The sequence below is a fragment of the Callospermophilus lateralis genome, chromosome 7, assembly GCF_048772815.1.
Source record: "Callospermophilus lateralis isolate mCalLat2 chromosome 7, mCalLat2.hap1, whole genome shotgun sequence".
In the NCBI taxonomy this organism is placed as follows: domain Eukaryota; kingdom Metazoa; phylum Chordata; class Mammalia; order Rodentia; family Sciuridae; genus Callospermophilus; species Callospermophilus lateralis.
Window position 1 is genome coordinate 104197582 of NC_135311.1, and position 22219 is coordinate 104219800.

Genomic DNA, 22219 nt, shown 5'->3' on the forward strand with positions numbered 1-22219 from the left:
GAAGATAACTATTACTCTTCATTTTTCATCTCTTCACATCTATTCTGTCAACATATCTTACAATTCACCTTTTAAATACCTAATGAATCTGTTCCTACTCCATCCCTGTTGCTACCACTCTAGTTCACACCCTTATATTAGATCCTACCTGAACAAATATAAAGATCTTCTGTTCAGCCTTCCTGACTCCTATCTCTTCTCCTTCCACTCCTTTCCCCACATGGTGCCAGAGTGATCTTTCTGTTTCTTTGCGGTGTTGAGGATTGAACCCGAGTCTTTGCACATGCTAGGCAAACATTCTACCACTAAGTCACATCCTCAGCCTCTTTTTGAAATTTTTAATTATTTTTTAAAAGAAATTTTAGCAGTCTTTCCCCATATTTTTATTGATGTATTATAATTGTAAATAATAGTGGGATTTGTTGTTATATATTTATACCTGCACATGATAAAACAGTATAACTTGATAAAACAATATAATTCCCCAGTGTTTCTCCTTTCCCTTCCTCTCCCTTCTTTCCTTCACTCATCCCTTTCCATTACTCTGCTGATCTCCCTTTGATTTTTGTGAGATCCCCCATCAACTCTTTCCCCACTTTTCTTCTCTAGCTTCCACATATGAGAGAAAACATATGACCCTCCACTTTCTGAGTTTGACTTATTTTGCTTAATATATACTCATAAGTTCCATCCATTTTCCTGCAAATGATGCATTTTTATTGTTCTTTATGACTGAACAAAACTCCATTGCGTATATATATCACATTTTATTTATCAGTACATCTATTGAAGGACACCTAGGCTGGTTTCATAATTTGGCTATTGTGAATTGTGTTTTTATAAACATGGGTATGTTTGTATCCTTACTGTATAATGACTTTAATTCTTTTGGATCAATACCAAGTAGTGGTATAGCTGGGTCATATGATGGTTCCATTCCTAGTGTTTTGAGGAACTGCCATACTGATATCCTTAGTGGTTGTACTAATTTACAATCCTAGTAGTATAAAAGTGTTCTTTTTTTCTCCACATCTTCTCTAGCATTTATTATTATTTGTATTCTTCATGACTGCCACTCTAATTGGAGTGAGATAAAACACTCATTGTAGTTTTGATTTGCATTTCCCTAATTGCTAAAAAGGTTGAACGTTTTTTCATTTGCTGGTCATTTGTATTTCTTCTTTTGAGAACTGTCTGTTTATTTCATTTGCCCACTTATTGATTGGGCTGTTTGTTTTTTGGTGTTAAGTGTTTTGAGTTCTTTACATATTTTAGATAGTCTCTGTCAGAATGGTAGCTGGCAAAGATTTTCTCCCATTTTATAGGTCCTTTCTTTTTTAATATTTATTTTTTAGTTATAGGTGGACACAATATCTTTATTTTATTTTGTGCATTGCTGAGGATCAAACCCAGTGCCTCATGCATGCCCTAGCCCTATAGGTCCTGTCTCTGAGCCCCAGCCCTATAAGTCCTTTCTTAAAATTCTTAATTGTTTCTGTTGCTGCACAGAAGTTTTAAAATATCCCATTTATTAATTCTTAGTATTATTTCTGGAGTTTTAGAGGTCCTATTTGAGGAAGTTGTTGCCTGTGCCTGCACCTACATGTTTGAGTGTTGACCCTATGTTTTTTTCCAGCAGTTGCAAAATTTCCAGTCTAATCTCTAGATTTATGATCCATTGTGAGTGGACTTTTGTTTAGAGTAAGAAATAAGGATCTAGTCCCATTTTTCTACATATGGATAACCAGTTTTCCCAGCATAATATCTTTAAAAAAAAAAAAAAAAGCTATCTTTTCTCCTTGACCAGGATCAGATGACTGTGTCTGTGTGGGTTTATCTTTGTCTTCTATTCCATTGGTCTATGTGTCTGTTTTTATGGCTAGTACCATTTTGTTACTATTGCCCTATAGTTTAATTTGAAGTTGGGTATTATGATGCCTCCAGGATTGCTTTTTTTTTCTTTGAATTGCTTTGAATATTTTGGGTTTTATTCTTTCAAAAAATTTTAGAAGTTTTTTTTCAGTCTTGTAAAGAACATCATAGGTATTTTGATGAAAACAGCATTAAATTTGTGTATCACTTTTGGTAATATGACCATTTTAACAATATTAATTCTGTCCATGAGCATGGAAGATCTGGTGTTTTCTTCAATTTCTTTCTTCCGCATTCTGTAATTTTGATTGCAGAGGTTTTTCACTTCCTTAGTTAGATTTATTTCTTTTATTTTTTTTTTGAGACTATTGTGAAGAATTGTTTTCCTGATTTCTTTCTAAGCAGATTCATTATTGATGCATAGGAAAGCTGTTGATTTTGTATACTGATATTTTATTTTTTATTTTTTTATTGGTTGTTCAAAACATTACAAAGCTCATGACATATCATCTTTCATACATTTGATGATATTTTATTTTTTAAAACAGGCTCTTGCTAAATTTCCCTGGCTGGCCTTGAACTTTTGATCCTCCTGCTTCAGCTTTCAGAGTGACAGAGACTACTGGTTTGTGCCACCATACCTGACTCTGCCAATGTGATCTTTTAAAGCTAACATCTAATTATGTTAATCCCTGCCTCAAAATCTTTGTTTCTAAAAGATAAAGTCCATACTCCATGGCACAGCACTCAAAGCTCTTTCTAGCTTTGTCATTTACCCATTTCTCACCATTCTTTAAATTCTTCTGGAGTACACATTGGCAAAAATTCTTCCTGTTGCCAAAATATGTTTTCTCTACTTTTCTGTTTACAAAATTCTTTTAAGAATTTCACTCCAGGGGCTGGGGTTGTGGCTCAGTGGTGGAGTGCTCGCCTAGCATGCATGAGGCACTGGGTTCAATCCTCAGTACCACATAATGTAAAATAAAGATACTGTGTCTACCTAAAACGAAAAAATAAATATATAAAAAAAGAATTTCACTCAGCATTTTATCAAGAATACAAATAATAATAAGTGTAAGGATGTGGGGGAAAAGGTATATACATACATTGCTGGTGGCACTACAAATTAGTGCAACCAATCTGGAAAGCAGTATGGAGATTTCCTAGACAACTTGGAATGGAACCACCATTTGACCCAGCTATCCCACTCCTCTGTCTATACCCAAAGGACTTAAAATCTTAAAATTTAAGAATTTCACTCCAGGGGCTGGGGTTGTGGCTCAGTGGTGGAGTGCTCGCCTAACATGTATGAGGCTAAAATCAGTCTACTGTACTGACACAGCCACATCAATGTTTATAGCAGCTCAATTCACAATAGCTGAAAAGTGGAACCAACCAAGATGCCCTTTAATAGATGAATGGATAAAGAAACTATGATACACACACACACACACACACACACACAAACACACACACATACATATACACACAATGGAATATTACTTAGCATTAAGAGAATTAAATCTTGGCATTTACAGGTAAATGGATGGAGTTTGAGAATATTATGCTAAGCGAAGTAAGGCAATCCCCAAAACCAAAGACCAAATGTTCTCTCTGATAAGTGGGGTGTGGGGAGAATGGAGAACTCTGATTGGACAAAGGAAAGGGAGGGGAGTGGAGGGAGCATGGGGGCAGGAAAGATGGTGGAATGAGAACATCATTACTCTAGGTAAATATATGACTACACATATAGTGCGATGATACATCGCATACAACCAGATAAATAAAAAGTTGTGCTCCATTTGTGTACAATGAATTGAAATGCATTCTGCTGTCATGCATAACAAATTAGAACAAATAATAAAAATAAGAAAGTCCCTATTGTCCTCATTGTATTGCCAAATAAGCACATCCTCAGGCAATGCTCCCGGGCTCAGTGCAGAGTCTACCTATGGAAATAGGTATACTGTCTTCCACATATTTCTGGTTCTATTCCTGGGTATGTTATGAGATTGTACTTTTTTACCCCCTGGAATTTGGGTGTGGATACCTGACTTGCTTTGGTTAGTGAAGTGGGAAAGTAGAAATTTTACAGGCCAACACACGACTCACGCACTATCTCTCCTTTTGGAAGTTCTCTGTCAGTCTTTATCCTGGAATCAGAAGTACACAAAGCAGAACACCCATCCAACCCTTAGTGGACATATACCAACAATGAAAAATAAAACTTTGTGTTCAAACTGCTGAGATTTGGAGATTGCTTGTAACTGAAGAGTCCCGACTAGTATAATATATGTTACTTCTGCTTTGATATCTTCCATAACTTCCCCAAACCACTATGTTTCTCCTTACCTGAACTTATATTTCACATTTTCTCTGTGTCATTTATCTGGTTCTGATGACATACTGTCTCATATTGCTAATTATCAGTTCACTGGTATGTTTTAACCACTACCACAATTCTACAGAGGCTTCCTGAGAACAGGGGTGGTTCTTGTTCCATTTAAAAAAATATTGTTTTAAACATTGATGGGCCTTTATTTTGTTCACTTATTTATATGCAGTGCTGAGAATCAAACCCCGTGCCTTACACATGTTAGGCAAGCACTCTAACACTGAACCACAATCCCAGCTCCTCTAGTTCCATTTTTATATCACACAAAGTATGGTCGTGGCTAAGGCAATATATTATAATGGATAAAGGAGTAGGATAGACTTGATTTGAATCTTGGTTCTGACATGTATTGGATAATCTCTCTGAATCTGTTTCCTCATCTATCAGATGAGTATCATAACACATCTACTTGATTTTTCTTAAGTTTCTTGATACAAGTGCAATGCATATACAAATAATGACACTCTGTAATTATTATTGTGATCATTTCTTATTTTATTATTATTATAGATGGTATTCAATAAATGCCTTTGGATAAATCATTAGATTTAGAATCAGATGTCCTGCATTCAAGGCCTCATTTTTTAAAAATTATTTTTGTTTTAGTTGTTGATAAACATTTTTATTTTTTTATCTATTTATATGTGGTACTGAGAACCAAACCCAGTGCCTCACACATGACAGGCAAGTGCACTACTGCTGAGCCCCAGCCCCAGCCCTCAAGGCCTCATTTTTGTCAGCAGTAATTCTTGTCTGTTATTCAGAGATAATATCTATTATTGGTGTGTTTTCTTTAATAGTTTTCACTTCCACATATAAATTTGTGTATTGATACTATATCATATCTATAAGCATTGTCCCATGTCAATAAGTATTCTTATATTCATTTACATAAAAATTCTTAAATTTTAACCATTTTCCTCTTGTTGAATATATAAATTGATGAAAAATAAAGCCATAACATATTTGTGTGTAAATATTTATCTGATTTTTGTAGGAAAATATTTAGAAGGAATATTCTGGGGCCAAGGGTATTAACATTTTTAATGCTATTGAAACTTCCAAACTGCTTTCCAAAAAGGTTTAACAAAAGTTCTGCTCCCACAAACAAGTTTGTACATTTCAATGCATCCTCATCTATAATGAGAACTATTATTAAGAATAAGATTAGGGCTGGGGTTGTGACTCAGAAGTAGAGCACTCGCCTAGTATATATGAGGCACAGGGTTTGATCCTCAGCACCACATAAAAACCACCTACAACTAAAAAATAAATATTTTTTTAAAAAGAAAAAGATTAAAGCTTTTGGGGTGGAGTTGAGATTGTGGCTTAGTGGTGGAGTGCTTGCTTTGCATGTGGGTTTGATCCTCAGCACCACATAAAATAAGTAAATAAATTAAAGGTATTGTGTCCACTTAAAAAAAGATTAAGGCTTTTAACATAATAATTATTTATTATATTTGTATTTCCTTGTAGAAGCTATTCATGTCTTGCCAATTTTTATTGGGATTTTAATTATTTTCTTATTTCTGTGAGGTTTTAAAAATCATTTTATTCTAGTCACAAGCACAATACCTAATAAACACTCCTTAAATGTGCCTTAGATTATGAGTTAATTGTCTTGGGGGACATTTTAGGAACCAAAGCAGACTTTCTAGGAAGCTGACTTTTTCCTTTTCCCCCTTTTCCCAACTAGGACACAGCTGGACAGGAGCGGTATCGGACCATCACTACAGCCTATTACCGTGGGGCCATGGGCTTCATTCTCATGTATGACATCACCAATGAAGAGTCCTTCAATGCTGTCCAGGACTGGTACAAAACTCATTTATTCATTCATTCACTTGGCAAACTGTTCATGAAAATCTAATGTGCACTAGGCTTTATACTGTATGTTAGGGAAAGCCAGATGACTCATACATGGCTCCTGCTCTCACGGAGTTCTCAGATGAGAGAAGTCAGAGTAGGAAGCAGGCTACAAGAATATTATGTGACAGGTACAGTGATGAATTGAGACATCAGGATTGTGGGAACCCAGGGAAGGGCTGTCTATCTCAGTTTAGAGAGAAAATGTCTTGGGGTTGATGACACGTACACTACATTTTGTAAACTTAACAGGAGTTAGCTTGAGGGATAAATAAGAATTTTCAGGGAAAGAATATAGATGTGCAAAGATAAAGAAGGTTGGTGAGAGGGAAAGAAGAGCACAGATCATGAAAGATTTTATATGGTGGGGTTTGGATTTTATCTCATAGGTGACAACATTTGAAATGAAAATCAAGAAATTCAGATTTATGTTTCAGGAAGATTATTCTATAATCTCCACTGTCTATAGTGGAGAGTGAATGCACACGACACTTCACTATCCCTGGGCTGGGTTTGGGGCCTAATAGCAAATCTAGTTCAGGTTCATGAAGGTTCAATTTGCAATATAAATCAGTACACTGAGCAAGTAATGTCTTTTTTCTTGAGGGGTTACTTACATGGAGAAAGGAGGAGAAGGGAATGGACATGTGACAGGGAAAGGCCAATTCCTAATGCCTTTAATCAAAGGAGGATGTGAGAAGGTGAGATGTCTGTGCCATGGCTGTTCTTCAGAATCAGAGAATTGGGTGATTCAGGTACCCAGCTAGAATGCTGGCCAGTGCCAAGCCTTTCTCTTGTTATCTTTTGCCCATAGCTGCTATATTAGTTAGTTTTCTGTTGCTATAGCAAAATACCTGAGGCTGGATACTTTATAAAGAAAAGAAGTTTATTTTGCTCACAGTTTTAGAGGTTGAAAGTCCACACAGTATGTCACTGGCTTTGGCATGGGTTCTCCTGGCTACATCATATCAAGACAGGAACATGAGCAAAAGGGAGAGAGCATATGGTAAGAAAGGAAGCCAGAGAGAGATTGGGAGGGGACTAGTCTTGCTCCTTTATGAAACCTCTCACAAAGAACTAACCAGAGTCCCTCAAGAATTATATCCATTCCTTTAGAGGGAAGTGCCCTTAATGACCTAATTATTTCCTACTAGGCCTCACTTATTAAAGGTCCACTAGTTCTTAACATTACCACCCTGAGAGCCAAGCTTCCAATTCATGAACTCTTTGGGGACAAACTACATCTAAACCATAGCAGCTTGAGGACTTCCCTCTTCCCAAAGAGTAGTTGTCATGATTATGTGAAGCATTATTGGCTACTTGGAGCTTTGAACTGGGTGTGATCTTACAGGCTGCCTGCTCCATTCCTCTGTCGTGACCAACAGTCCAAAATGCCATCCTGGAAACCTGTGTTCTTTTTTCTGCCTCTCAGTCATCATCCTCTCTTTCCCCTTTTCTCCCCTTCCTTTTTAACAACTTCTTCCCTCTACTGTCCTTCTTTCTCCTTCTTCTCTTTTCCCTTCCTCTTATCTTTATTCTTTTCAGTTATGATTTTTTCCTCTTCCTCACTCCTTCCCTCTTCATTTTCTCTCTCTTACTACACCTCCCACAGAGTGATTAGCCTTAAAGTGTCTCCACACTGCTCATTCCTATATGCCTTGGCCCCTTTTCTCCCCTCCATCAGTCTCTGTTCATTCTTTCTCAAGAACACGGTGACTTTAACACCTGGTGATGACTTTTCCAAGAATAACCTGAGCTTGTTTCTAATCTGGGAGCTGAGAGAGGATGGGGTGGGAGGAGGGAGGAAGATAAAAGGAAGAGTAACATCGAGAGATAGGAGAGTTGGCTTCAGGTATCTGCCATGAATCCAAAGACTCCAAAGCTCTGGCCTTTGAGTTTTCCTTCTAGGCAACTTGGTCTTAGCCTGTCTCCACCTGCCATCAAAGCTCCAGTGCCCAAATGAGGCCTGAATCTTTGTGGGCCTACAACAAATGGTGATTGAGTGAATTCCATCCTTCAAGGGAATGGCTTCTTACCATAGATGATGATTGGTGATGGGACCTGTTTTAGTAGCAGGTTCAATAATAGGTCTAGATTGCAGTTAGGGTTCATGTAGATTGAATCTCAGTATCAGAATAGAGTCAATTCAAGATATGATTCAGGATTAACCATCTGCTGATCCAGACATTCACCAACACCATGTCTGTTCTGTACAAGGTGCTGGCCTCCCAAAGATGAATACACTTATTCCTGCCCTCAGACAGAAACAGATAAATTTAACCAAGTATAATAGGTGGCATGGTGAAGGTACAAGGTTTTCATGTGATGAGGTGGTTGGGACAGAGACCCATCCACCCACACAAAATGATGTCTCTACAATGTTAGGATTCTACTTTATTCCCTCTGCTAAAATTTTGTTTCTAAGGTTAGAAATAATGGCCATTTACTTTCAAACATTTAAGGACAAACATTTGACACATATTTTTAAAAATTTTCATAGTCATCTTATATGAAGGAAATCACTGTTGATATTTTGGCATCTACAAATAATCATGACCTAATGCCTTATTTGAGGAAGGAGTGAGACTTGTGAGGCAGGATGAAGTACAATGAGCCTGGAGAGACCTGACATGAATGATTTTGAACTGAAGAACCTGGACTTGATCACAGCTAGTCTGGGACCCTCTAGAGAAGATTTTTTAAAAAGGCCACATTGTAGGGCTGGGGATGTGGCTCAAGCAGTAGCGCTGCTCACCTGGCATGCATGGGGTGCTGGGTTCGATCCTCAGCACCACATAAAAATAAAATAAAGATGTTGTGTCCACTGAAAATTAAAAAAATATACAGGTCTAAAAATATTTTTAAAAAGGCCACATCGTATTCAGATACACATTTTAAAATGAGCTCTCTGCCCAGTGAGAAGACTGACAAAATATTAAAGGACTCCAAAGAGATGGGTGAGTTTGCAGCCAAGGTGTGGGGGTCAGAATCTGTGACAGCCAGTGTGGGTAGGTATGTGTGTGTCTGTCCTCAGCTAAATAAATTGGCAGCAACTCACTAGTTTTGTGAAGGGAAACTGCTTCTTGGACTTTTGAAATTCCCTTTTCAACCTAGGAGGATGTGTGCCTTAGTCATTTTGAGCTGTTATAACAAGAATATCAGTGGTTTAAATGACGAACAGTTATTTCTCACAGTTCTGAAGACTAGGAAGTCTGAGATCAAGATACCAGTATATCCATCCAGTGTCTAAAGACAGCCTCCTTTTGATTGTATCATTACATGGCTGAGAGAGAGCACATTCTATCTCTCTCTCCTTGTAAGGAGACTAATCCCATTTACTGGGGCTCTATCTTCATGTGATTATTAGCTTCAAGAGGCTCCACCTCTAAAACCATTACAAGTAGGGTTGGGCTCAACTTGTGAATGTGAGAGACACAAACTTTCCATCTATAGCATATTTCTCTCTCTTTTTTAGGGCTACTCAGATCAAGACCTACTCCTGGGACAATGCACAGGTTATTCTGGTGGGGAACAAATGTGACATGGAAGAAGAGAGAGTTGTTCCCACTGAGAAGGGCCGGCTCCTTGCAGAGCAACTTGGTATGTACATGATGCATGTGTGTATGTGTGCCTATATGTATGTATATATATGTGTCGCATAAATATATTTTATAATAATTTTCTTGTGAACTTGAAAGAATTGGGCCAAAATATTGCCTTTGAGCTTCCTAGAGAACATTGCAAAGAGGGAATGTTCTTAATATAAAAACAAACCTATTTTTCCAGAGAAGCATTGCTCTTCATTGGCAAATATAGAGAAGACTCTATACTGAATGTGACCATGTCCTTGATATTGTACATCCTTCCAACAATACTGAACATCATAGATTGTTTCTTAACATTTCTTTCAATGTAAACTGATGGTTCTCACCAAAACACAATTCACAACAAAAGTAACTATATAGAAGGCAAAACTATGTGGTTTGCATATGAAGCTCAGTGATGCTTTTTCCAAGGCTGGAGCATTTTGTTCCTATACTCCACTGAGGCCCAGGTACCCAGGCATGTTTCAGTGGCCACATAGAGGAACCCATATCTACTTTGCCTAAAAGAGCAGTTTTGATTTTATTTTATTGTAACTATTGGAATTCAATCTAAGAGTTCCATGTCTGTAGAATATATGATATCTTCCTCTAGAGGAAAAGATGGACTGTTGGGACTTTTAGCCAGTCTAAGTATGTATTTGTCACACCTTAAATGTTTTGTTTGTTTGTTTTGAAATACTGGGGATTGAACTCAGGGGCACTCAACCACTGAGCCACATCCCCAGCCCTATTTTGTATTTTTTTTTAGAGGGTCTCACTGGGTTGCTTAGTGCCTCGCCATTGCTGAGGCTGACTTTGAACTCATAATCCTCCTGCCTTAGCCTCCTGAGCTGCTGGAATTACAGGCATGCACCACTGTGTCTGGCAAATGTTTTAAGTGTTAAGGAATAGGGAACATAAAGTTATATTCTCTGACAGTTTCTGAAGTACAAATGTGAATTATGTGTTATATATTTGTATTATGTGTATTAGCGGAGAGAGAGAGAGAGAGAGAGAGAGAGAGAGAGAGGGAGGGAGAGAGAGAGAGGTGTTATGTGTCCTCACCCTTATTCTCCAAAGTGGACTGGACTAGAAATTAGCACACTGTAAGGGCCTAATAAATGGGGTAGTTGGGTCATCTTGGGCCTTGCTGTTCCTACTCTATTACAAAGGTTCTCAGGTTCCAGAAAGTGCCTCTTCTTGGTTCACAGAACAGTAAGCATGTGGTAAAGCCCACACTTGGATAACTTCAGGTTATTCCATTATACCTTCAATCCACAGTCCCCTGAGACACTACCAGCACATAGGAATGCAGATAGAAAATGAGCTAATTCTTAGTGCAGGATTTAGGGAGGTACTTGAAGAAGGCCTTAATGAATTGGTTAAATTTGGGTAGATCAAAGTTACCTATCTCTGACCTACACAACTTTCTGAGCTTTCCTCTATTGATTATTAGAATTTGCCTATTTACATATTTATCTCTTTATTCATATAAGATGATTATGAAAATTTTTAAAAATATGTGTCAAATGTTTGTCCTTAAATTTTTGAAAGTAAACGGCCATTATTTCTAACCTTAGAAACAAAATTTTAGCAGAGGGAATAAAGTAGAATCCTAACATTGTAGAGACATCATTTGTGTGGGTGGATGGATGGGTCTCTGTCCCAACCACCTCATCACATGAAAATCCTGAACCTTCACATGCCACCTATTATACTTGGTTAAATTTATCTGTTTCTGTCTGAGGGCAGGAATAAGTATATTCATCTTTGGGAGGCCAGCACCTTGTACAAAACAGACATGGTGTTGGTGAATGTCTGGATCAGCAGATGGTTATATGAAGGAAATCACTGTTGATATTTTGGCATCTACAAATAATCATGACCTAATGCCTTATTTGAGGAAGGAGTGAGACTTGTGAGGCAGGATGAGGTACAATGAGCCTGGAGAGCCCTTAAGAAAAGAGAATATGTCTGATTTGTTTCATTATCTCAAGCATCCAGCACAGGGTACATAATCATTCATATGTTTCACTTATTCATTGAAAAATGTTTATTAGACACATACTCTGTATCAGGTTCTGTCCTGTCACTCAGGATATAATAGTGAACAAAACAGTTGTAATTCTTACCATCATGGAACTAGCATGGAAAGAGACATTAAACAAATAACTATATAAATAAACCTAGATGCATGTTAAGAATTGCAAATGCGGGGGGGGGGGGCTGGGTTGTGGCTCAGAGGTAGAGTTCTTGCCTAGCATGCTTGAGGCACTGGGTTTGATCCTCAAATGGTGAATTTTGTGGTATGTGAATTATATCTCAAAAAAAGATGTTAGTTGTGATAAGTTCTGCTTGAATTAGGACTCTTGTTATTACAAGTGATAAAATTCCAAGTCAAATTAGCTTTTTTAAAAAAAAAATACAGAATTTATTAGCTCATGCAACTTGGAAGTCTACTAGACCCAGGACTCAACTATACTCTTGTTTCTTAGCTTGACATATCCTTTTTTCCTGCATCTGTTTGGAAATAACTCTGGATAGAGTCCAGGGAGGCTAGTGAAAAAAGAAATGTGCTTCTGCCTATAAGAAAAAGAGAGAGTGTTTAAAATGTGGGCTTTAAATGTATACTAGCATAGTGTAGTGGGAAAGTGCACCCAGACTAGGAGTTAGGAGCTTTTTGCTTCTGACCTTGAACATCTTGCTTCCTCTCTCTGGGTCTGTCTGTCTGTTTGAAAAATGGGGTGTGGATTAGTTGAATGAGTGGCTCTATTTAGATATATCCAACTTTGATTTTTTAAAAATTTTTTGATACCAGGGATTGAACCCAGGGGCACTTAACCACTAAGCCATATACCCACCTTTTTTATATTTTATTTAGAGACAGGGTCTCACTGTGTTGCTCAGAGCCTCTCTAAATTGCTGAGGCTGGCTTTGAGCTCTCGATCCTCCTGCCTCAGCCTCCAGAGCTGTTGGAATTACAGGCATGTGCTCCCATGCTTGATTTCATTTTTAAAAATTACCTTTATTTTGTTTATTTCGTTTGTTACATGGTGCTGAGGATTGAACCCAGTGTCTCATGCATGCTAGGTTAGGGCTCTGCCACCGAGTCCCAGCCCTGGTTTCATTTTGATTCACACAATTCCCCTACTTATTACTCACCCCACAGACCCTTTTTACTTTGCCTTGCTTATTTTATGTGTTCACTAAATATTTGGAGGGTTGAGATGAATTATAGAAACCTTATATCATTGAGCCTGGTTGAAGAGAAACAAAGACCTAGTTGGCATTGATAATAACTAACAGTGATGTAACTCACAATGTGCTTTCATAGCAATTTTCTTGTGCCCTTCATCCTCACACCCAGCTAGTTAGATGGCATTATCATCAGTTGTGTCTGTACTTGTACAGTTGCATGTTACCAGCCCTGCAGTAAATCAGTGATTTTACTGAAGAAGAAGCTGAGTCCAGACCACTCACGTTTCTTGCACATACCGAGCCATGCCAGATCCCATGTCTATTTTTGAACTTTAAGATAATGTAGCTATTCTAAGCCATATAAGTAGTAGATGGCAGTCTCAGTATTCAAACTCAGTCTTTAGACTCAAATCTTAATATTGTTATTTTGTCATCCAATAGTGTTTCCCCCGAAGCCTGCCATGATTTCTCTTTAAATTTTTACCTCAGTCACAATATTAATGATATTTCTTTAAAATATGTTGTGGTAACAACCAACCAGGTGAGCTTACATGATAAGGGTCTACTTCTCACTCATATTATGTACCAGCTGCAAGTCAGTTGTGACTCCATTCCTGTGCCTTCTTACTCTGGGATCCAACCCAGAATGGCTAAATATGCAGCTTCTTTTGGGACTTGGGTCACATTACTTCTGCCCATATCCATTGGTCAAAGTAAGTCCTATCATCAACCTAATGTTGATGGGATGGGAGATATATTCCTCCCACAAGGAGACACAGCAAGCCAGTTGCCAGTAGGTAGAGATGTAAAATCTCTTGTAGGTTAGGCAGTGCATAACTGAATGCATGATGGATTGAATTGAATTCTAGTCACTGAATGCATGATGGATCCTGGGGCCATAGCCGTGAATGGGTTCCCTGCCCATAAGAAACTTACTGACGAGCTAGGGCTGGGGCTAGGGCTCAGCGGTAGTGCACTTGCCTGGCATATGTGAGGTACAGGGTTTGATTCTCAGCACCACATATAATAAATAAAGGTTTCTCGACAACTAAAAAATATTTAAAAAAAGAAACTTATTGACTAGGGAAACAAAAATCTTAAAGAGAAAATTTTAATATTCTTTGAGTAGATGGTTGTGCCAGTCCTTAAACTGTTTGTTATCATTCCTTCTCCCGTTCTTTCTTTCTCCTGCAACCCTCTCCAAACTCTTATTTTGTGGGCACTTTTCCCACTACCCTATTCTGGTATACATGTGTTTCAAGACCACATTTTAAGCACTCTCTTTCCCTTGTAGGCAGAAACATGCTTCCTTTTTACTAGCCTCCCTGGGCTCTGGCCAGAGTTATCTCCAATCATATTCAGGAAAGGGATGAGAAGCCCCTTTCTGAAGATCATGTGGAGGCAGAGACCCTAAAATATTATGCTTCCTGGAATTGGAGTCCCTGGATGGCTACTTCAGCAGTGGCTGCTCCTCTTCTCTGACTCTTACTCCATTGGTTCCAGCTTTCTTTGCCTCTAATAATACTATTTTTTCCCCCACTGGTAATCTCTGGGTTTCCTCTATTGTATTCAGCTTCTCAGTTCTTCCATCACCTATGTAACCAATGTCCTCTGGATTTTATGCTAAGAGTAGTTCCCATTTCCTTGGTTGAAATCTGATTGAAACACTGAGCAAAGTGCTACTGGGGGTAGAGGGGAGAGGTACATTGTATGCACAGAGTAAGCCAAAGATGAAGCTGGAGAAGTATACAGAGGCCAGGCCATGCAGGGTTGCTATGGTGTGGATATAGTTTGAGGGCCTTCCAAGGGTCCACTGTGATGGAAGACTTTGTCCCCAGGGTGGCAAAATTGGAAGGTAGTGAAATCTTTATGAGGTGGAGCCGGGTAGAAGGTTTAGGTCATTGAGGGTGTGCTCTTGGAAGGAAGTTTTCAGGACACTCTTGATTTCTCTTGAGAGGGTTGTCATAAAAGTAGCAAACCTGGCCCCACCCAACTCTCACTGCCTCCTGGCTCAAGATATATAATTTTCTTGCTCCCACACACACTCCCACCATTGTTATTGGCCATAAAATGATGCAGTTAAGGGACAGCCCTCACCACAAAGCCTAAGGACTTTGAACCTCCAGAACTGTGATCCAAATAAACCTCTTTTCTTCTAAGAAGTTTATGTCAAATATTTTGTTATAGTGATGAAAAATTAACTAATGTAAGGGTCTTGAGTTTTGAGCCAGTATGGCTGATATAAAATTAATAAGACCACTTTCAGTTTTAAAGCTGCAAATCCAAGTCAAAATAGTTCAAGTTATAAGACAAGGGCATAGCTGAAGCAAAATGGAAAAGGACAATGGAAATTAAATGGTCAAGAAGTTAATAGGCCAAGGAATTGGATCAATTGTTCACATGAAATTCAGGGTACCTGAGAATAAGAGTAAGCCTAGGGTAGAAAGGAAGTGAGTCCCTTGCCAAAATTGTCAATGACAAGAGAATTGTGAGTTGAAGAATGATAAATGATGGAGATGAGGATGTATCAGAGTAGGATGAAGAAGGGATTTGAAAGTAATAATAGTGGAGAAATATTTTAGAGCAGTGTCAGAATGAGGAGAGGTAAATTTAGCTAGTTGTGAATTTCTGAATAAAATCTGAGGTCAAGTTCAGAAGAAGGCAATGTAGACACACAGTCTGTGGATCCATAACAACTGCCTTTGGACAGGAAAGGTAGACACCATCATAGGGGAACATAATAGAGTGATTTAAGAATTGGGCTACAAAGAAGACAGCAGAAATCTCATTGTTCTGAAGCCAATTAGAGGGAAGAAATGAATGGGGGTGAGGAATGGCTAGTCTGCTTAATTGGTTGTCAACTTTCTAGCCTCACTAGATTCTCAGACCATGAGAATCTTTATTAATGAACCTGAGGAAAAGGTTACCACCAGGGCCTACTGATAAAGGGCCTTCCAGGAGTCTGACAGTAATTGGGTGGGGGTAATTGGGACTTATTCTGACCTGACTAGACCCATGAGTTGGTAGCTTGAATCAGAGTTCTCAGTACTTTGAGTACCTTTGAGAAGACAGTGAAATCATCTCCTTGGCATGACATATAAGCTCTTTATGTTAGCTTCCTACTGATTTCATCTCTCACCATTTTGGGTTTTTGCTATAATTATAATAAACTACTATTCTCCTTCTAGCATATATCAATGCTGTGTTTTTGCCCACTTATTTATGCTCATGCCATTTCCCCTGCCTGGTGTGCATGTATGTTCTCATGTGAATACTCAAGTCATATGTCTTCATCTAGCTGATATCTGGTTTCTTGGAGAAATCTTCCCTAGCCCCCAGACTTGGTGAGGAATTTTCTCTGTACCCTCACATCCCTTACCTTTCCACTGTTTCAGCACTTAATCTCTAAAATGTTGTTAAAGTGTCTCCCTTACACATTAAATTAGGAGCTACTCAAGGGTACGAACTGTGTCTGATTCACTTCAGGGTCCCCACAGCCCAGCACAGGATCTTCCATGCTGAGCTAAGCTTTCATGAGCCCCAATGTCTGTATCCCCTCAACCATGCCCTCCCTGCTCATTCCAACCTCCTTCATTCAACAAATACTCACTGAGCACCTACTACTCCATTGGTCTTGAGCTCTGATGATGACTGGCACAGTCCCTGCTTGGGGAGCTCCAAGTCAAATGGATTTTTACCACACAAGGAATGAGTTATAAGGCAGAGGGAATCATTGGGGAAATGAACCACACCAAAGCTGGGTCCTGAAGAATGAGAAGTTAGGTGAAGAGTTTAGTTTAGTTCTGACATTAAAATTCACATCCCCAGTAACTTCAGAAAATTTCCTTTCCCTCTCCTCTCCTTCTCTTCTGAATTCCTGTATGGCCTCTGGTTCTTCTAATTGTGTTAGAATGTTATGGCTTGTTCTGTCACTGTTCCAACTGAGAGTGAGACAAAGAGGCATAACAGAGTCCTCCTTTATGCCCCATCTCTGAGCTTCAGTTTTCCTATCTACAAATTATGAGTGATAAACCCTGCCTTGGCTTACCCACCTCGAAAGGTTTTCTAAAATTGTATTTGTGCACTGTTAAGAACAATGCAGAAGTGAGGAATGGACTCTCTTATTAGCGTGGCTTCTCCACAGGTAGATTTGATCTCTTTGTGTTCCTGACACTCAACATCAAACCTGGTGCAACATCTGTACATAAGAACTGGTTTATTGATTGACCATGAATGATGAAGAACCAGAGGGCTTCCCTGAAGACAATGGAAGGGTAGAGACTATAGTGGGAGGAGAAAATATGGGAAGGGGGATTGCCATGTATTCTATGTGAATCACTTCACATAGTTTTGTGCGTTTAATTCTCATTAATACCTTATGAGGTATATAGCACTGACCCCATTTTACAGAAAAGGACATGGAGGCTGAAGGTCATTAGGGAATTTCCCTGAGGTCACAGAGCTAGTAACTGACAGGCTGTATTAAAATCCAGGCTAGCTCTCAGGCCTTTTCTCAATGCCCACCTTCCAATGTGTCATGCCCTTCCCTCAGAGTCAGTTCTTCAGAAGGAATTGGTGCCTTTGGCTTTGACCTGTTTTCTCACCTTCATCTATAGTGATGGTGAAAGCCTACTTATTACTTTATCTGTTTGCTCCTTTCTTAGGCGAGCAATACACTCCCCTCCACATGCCCAAACACTGCCACTTGCCATAAGCCAGTCAAATACCAAGGAGCTAATTTTTGTGATATTCATTAAGGAAAAGCTATATGCTGAAGGGTCTCTTTACGCTGAGGATAATGAGCCAGGAGCTGCCTTCTTCTTCTTCTTCGTCACATATCCACAATTAGCGAGTACTTCTGCAGCTTGCTTTTCTCAGGTCAGGAACTCAGCCACTGGAGAGGCTAGCAGCTGGAGCTGGGCTGCCAGGAGCTGTGAGTGCCTTTATGCTGGGAAGACTGAGAAAAGGAGCCTCATTTGTACCTAGGGCCTCAGGCTGCTCTGTGGATGGTGGAGTAACAGGAGGGAGGTGGGAGGAAGAAAGATATTCTCCCCTTTGTGGGAAGAGATGATAAAAGAGGGAGAAAGATATAGAGGTGAGAGGAGCAAGATGAAAGAAGAGCAGAAAGAAACGTTATAACAGGCAACTTTTGTTCAGCAATTTATCCATTTTCTCACTCAATCCTCCCAACTGCTCTCAGTAGGAAGACTCTGTTATTATTCCTACTTGACAAATGAGTAGCCTGAGAATCAGAGAGGTTAAGTGATTCAGACAGGTGCAGTGACTCTCCCAGATTCAGACACTGTGGTAGTAAGATCAAGCAAACAGACTTTTTAAAGGAAGAAAAAAGATATGATCAAGAAGAAAGAATGCCAAGTGAAAGGAAGAAAGAGGAAGAAACGAGAGGCAGGGCTCTATATAGACTTCAGATTCAGGCAAACACAGGTATAAACCTGATTTCCACTAACACAGCCACATGTATGAGTGTTACACAGAACTTTGAAGGCTTTGTCTTCTCATTTGTAAATTGGAGATGATGACAGGCTCTTGTGAGGATTAAGTAATGATATTTTAAAGCTCCTAACATAGATAGTAGATGCTCAACAGAAAGTGCAAGGAACATAAGGGGGAAATGAGCTAAATGAAAAGAAAAAGAAAAAAAGGAAGAGAGGCTTTTGAAAAGAAATGAAGACTTGGAAGGAAGGAAGAAAAAGGGGAGGGAATGGGCTGCCTTGGGGACATGATGGGAAGGGCAGCTTCTGCTTCTGAGGGCTGCCACCAACCTGGTCAGGATTCCTCAGGTGGGACAGGCCACATTGTCTGAACTAGGAGGGCCTTGGATTGTTTCTCTTGGAACAACCAAGTGTTATTCATTGTCACAGAAAGAGTTCTCAAAGATCTCAAAAACCAGACAAGAATGTGGCACACCTCAGGCAGTTTCCCCTGGGCCTTTTATTGGGCTTTTGAGGGGAAGGAAAGATCTATAGAATCATTTTAGTGGATTTTAGGCTTTAGGGAGGAGGAACCTCACTGAATGGAGACAAGCCAGTGTGTAGAAAGGATCAAATAAAACTTTACTTATTCATTGTGGCGCTTTTTTTTTTTTCTACTGACAACTGAACCCAGGGGTACTGAGCTGTATCCCCAGTCCTTTTTTATTTTGAGATAGGGTTTCAAGTTATTGAGGCTGACCTTAAACTTGTGATACTCCTGTCTTAGCCTCCGAGTCACTGGGATAACAAGCATACACCACCATGCCCAGCTCATTGTGGCTCTTGGGCTGCCTCCCAGAGCCCAGATTAGAGCTGGCTGGACTGGAGTGAGTGAGAAGCAGGGGAAAGAGGAAAATCCCTGGTCAAAAAGTCCAAAACTGAGGCTTCTCATATTGGTGTTTTACTTATCTTGGGCAAGCCAGCTTAATTCCCTAGGCCACAGTGTCTGTACTAGTGATATGGAGAGAATAATGTGAAAAGCAAATGAGATAATGGATGTACTAAATGCTTTAAGAAGTATAAATGCTCACATATTTAAAACACCTTATGACACTCCTTCTGTGTCAGGAATAGGGCCATATACTTTACATGCATTATCTTGTTTTGTACTTGAAATAACTCTGTGAGGTAGGTAAAATTATCCTATTTACAATCCTGGGAATTGATTTGTAAAGAGAACAAGTGATTTGCATGGGACTAAATAGCTGGGTCAATGGTAGATTGTCTGACTCTACAACCTGTACAGGTAACCCCTGCCCTATACTGTCTCCTTGAAGCAGTACCCTCTGCCTGTGGAATTAGGCCTCCTCACTTCACTTCTGAGTGCAGGCCATATTGATCCAGAGTACTCTGCTGGGGGCACAAAAAGGTTCCAGCTGAAGGAATGGGGAAACTATGTACCTGTGTCTCTTCTCTCCTAGGGTTTGACTTCTTTGAAGCCAGTGCCAAGGAGAACATCAGTGTGAGGCAGGCCTTCGAGCGCCTGGTGGATGCCATTTGTGATAAGATGTCTGATTCGCTGGACACGGACCCCTCTGTGCTGGGTGCCTCTAAGAATACACGTCTCTCGGACACCCCACCACTGCTGCAGCAGAACTGCTCATGCTAGGCAAGGCCCACTCTCCAAGCCTACCCCTGTTGTGCCCCCATGTGCACTTTGCTTCTCCTTGTTATACATTGTCCATTCCTAGCCCCCAGCAAGCTGAGTTGCTGCTGTTCTCTGCCATCCCCTGGGGAGTTCTCTGCAGGTGGCCCCAATTACAGATGCTCAGTACTAGACTAACAACACAGGACATGGCATGGGTGGAGATTCCCTTTAAAAACTCCATTTTATGAAGAGGATTTAAATCAGGGACTTGTGAAGAGTGTACTTTCTGCCTTTATGATGAGATTTCCTCCATTTACTAAAATTTGTCACACACCCACACTTTTCAGGAGCTGGCCAAATGTGTAAAGTGAGTCCTACCTCTACAGCTAATCCTATTAAAGAAAACTTCCCAAAGTACAACCTTCTTGCTTCATATCAGGCTCCCTGTGGAGTTTTTTCTCACCACAGTCAAGCTTTGGCTCACAAAGTCCTATGTTTGTTACAATGGATACCCACAGGGCCTGGGCAGTTGCTGTGGTGACAGGCCAGCACTAATCTCTGGAGAGCTCAGACTCTCTAGTGATGCTGAAGGAGCAAAGGCTGAGTCAGAAATATACTTAAAAGGATTATCTCCTGCAAATGTCAAAGGTACCTGCTATATGAAATAGCAAGCAATGAGTGCAAGAAAGAGAAAAAGAAATAACAGGCAAGATAAAAAATGGGTCATAAGTTTCATATTTTGCTTCTTTCCAGCTGGTTCTTGATTGTGGGGATTCCATGAAATTGATCTTTGGATCTTAGGCTCCCAGGACCTGAAAATTTTAAGAGTTGGTGAGATACCTAAATTTACCTAGTCTAATTAATCAGTCCCAACCTTCACATCTCTTGATAAGTGGCTGTCAGACCCTGCAACCAATTCTCTTTCTTTTAAAGCACAACTTTCATGCAGGGACCCCATCCTTGCACAGCTCTCAGACTCAGAAAGTTTTCCTTGCTTCAAGCTGGAATCTGCCTCTTGTAGATTCTTCTTCCCCTTCCCACCCCAATGGTATCAGCTCTGCTGTCAGAGATCTTGCTGCCTCTGCTCTTTCTGCCCATGATAGCCTCCAATAATTTGAGAACAAGAATAATGACCTCTAGGACTTACTTTTTCTCTAGATCAAATCCCCCTAAACTTCTGTTGTTCTTCATAGGGTCTTTCTCCCATCCTGCCCCTTTCCTCTAACCCACTTGTCAGCTACTTCTGAGCAGTTCCACTGAGAAATGTGAGCCAAAGCAGATAAATCAAAAGGGGAATGGCCCTGAAAAACTCGGGAAAACTGAACACAGAGGTCCCAATATCAATCCTGTTGTCCTGGGAGTGACACCTTGGTGTCTACCAAGGAGCCCATTCTGGTGGAAGCTCCTTAATTTAGCACCCGAAGAAAACAACAACAACCAAACCAACCTAACCCAAAACAATAGATACTCTGAAGCCTGAATGGATTAGTTTATGATTCCAGCTTGTGGACACAGGGACACATTTGGGGTTATCTGAAGTAATGACACGGAACTAGCAATGATTTCTGAAAATGTTTCCTCTCAACCATGGCCCAAATCCTCAGACTTCTCTCTCCTACACTAACGTGCCACTTCAAAAGTCAGTGTGTGTTTAGGGAAAGAGCCTTTTCTCAGTTTTCTTTCTATTTCAAACATATTTTATTGTCCTAGGAAAATGCATTAGCTGGCAACAGGTCAAATGACCACATAAAAGAACCATCCAGAGTCATCTCTATGGAAATGTTGCTTTTTTTGATGCAATGCAGAGGACAAAATTTGGACTTGCAGTTAGGAGACCTGGACCCTGCCATTAAATTATGTGTGGCTCTGAACCAGCTACCTCCCATCTCTGAGTCTTGATTTTTCACTTATAAAGTGGGGATTTTATTTGCATGATCTTAGGTCTCTTCAGGCACAAATAATTCTGTGATTTTTTTTTACCTTCAGCATTTTAGTTCATCTTCAGAAGGAATCTGAGCGATCAGGATTATCATCCCAATGCCATTTCAACTAACACAGATGTCATGCTTACTCTGCACTAGACATTGTTCCAAGCACTTTATACATATTAACTCATTTATCTACCTAACATCTTTGTGAGGAAGGCATTGTAATTGACCTCATTTAAACATGAGGAAATTGGGCTAGGGGTGCGGCTCAGAAATGCATTTGCTTTAGCATGCAT

General features: G+C 39.7%; 1 protein-coding gene across 1 annotated transcript in view; it reads left to right on the forward strand.

Moving 5' to 3' along the window:
* Rab3b (RAB3B, member RAS oncogene family) overlaps positions 1 to 20016 on the forward strand; it is a 54190-nt gene extending 34174 nt beyond the window's left edge. Inside the window, exons 2-4 of the mRNA XM_076862772.1 lie at positions 5964 to 6082; positions 9609 to 9733; positions 19829 to 20016. Of these exons, the coding sequence (XP_076718887.1) occupies positions 5964 to 6082; positions 9609 to 9733; positions 19829 to 20016 (432 nt within the window). The remainder of the gene's footprint in view (positions 1 to 5963; positions 6083 to 9608; positions 9734 to 19828) is intronic.
* Positions 20017 to 22219: the final 2203 nt, after the last annotated feature.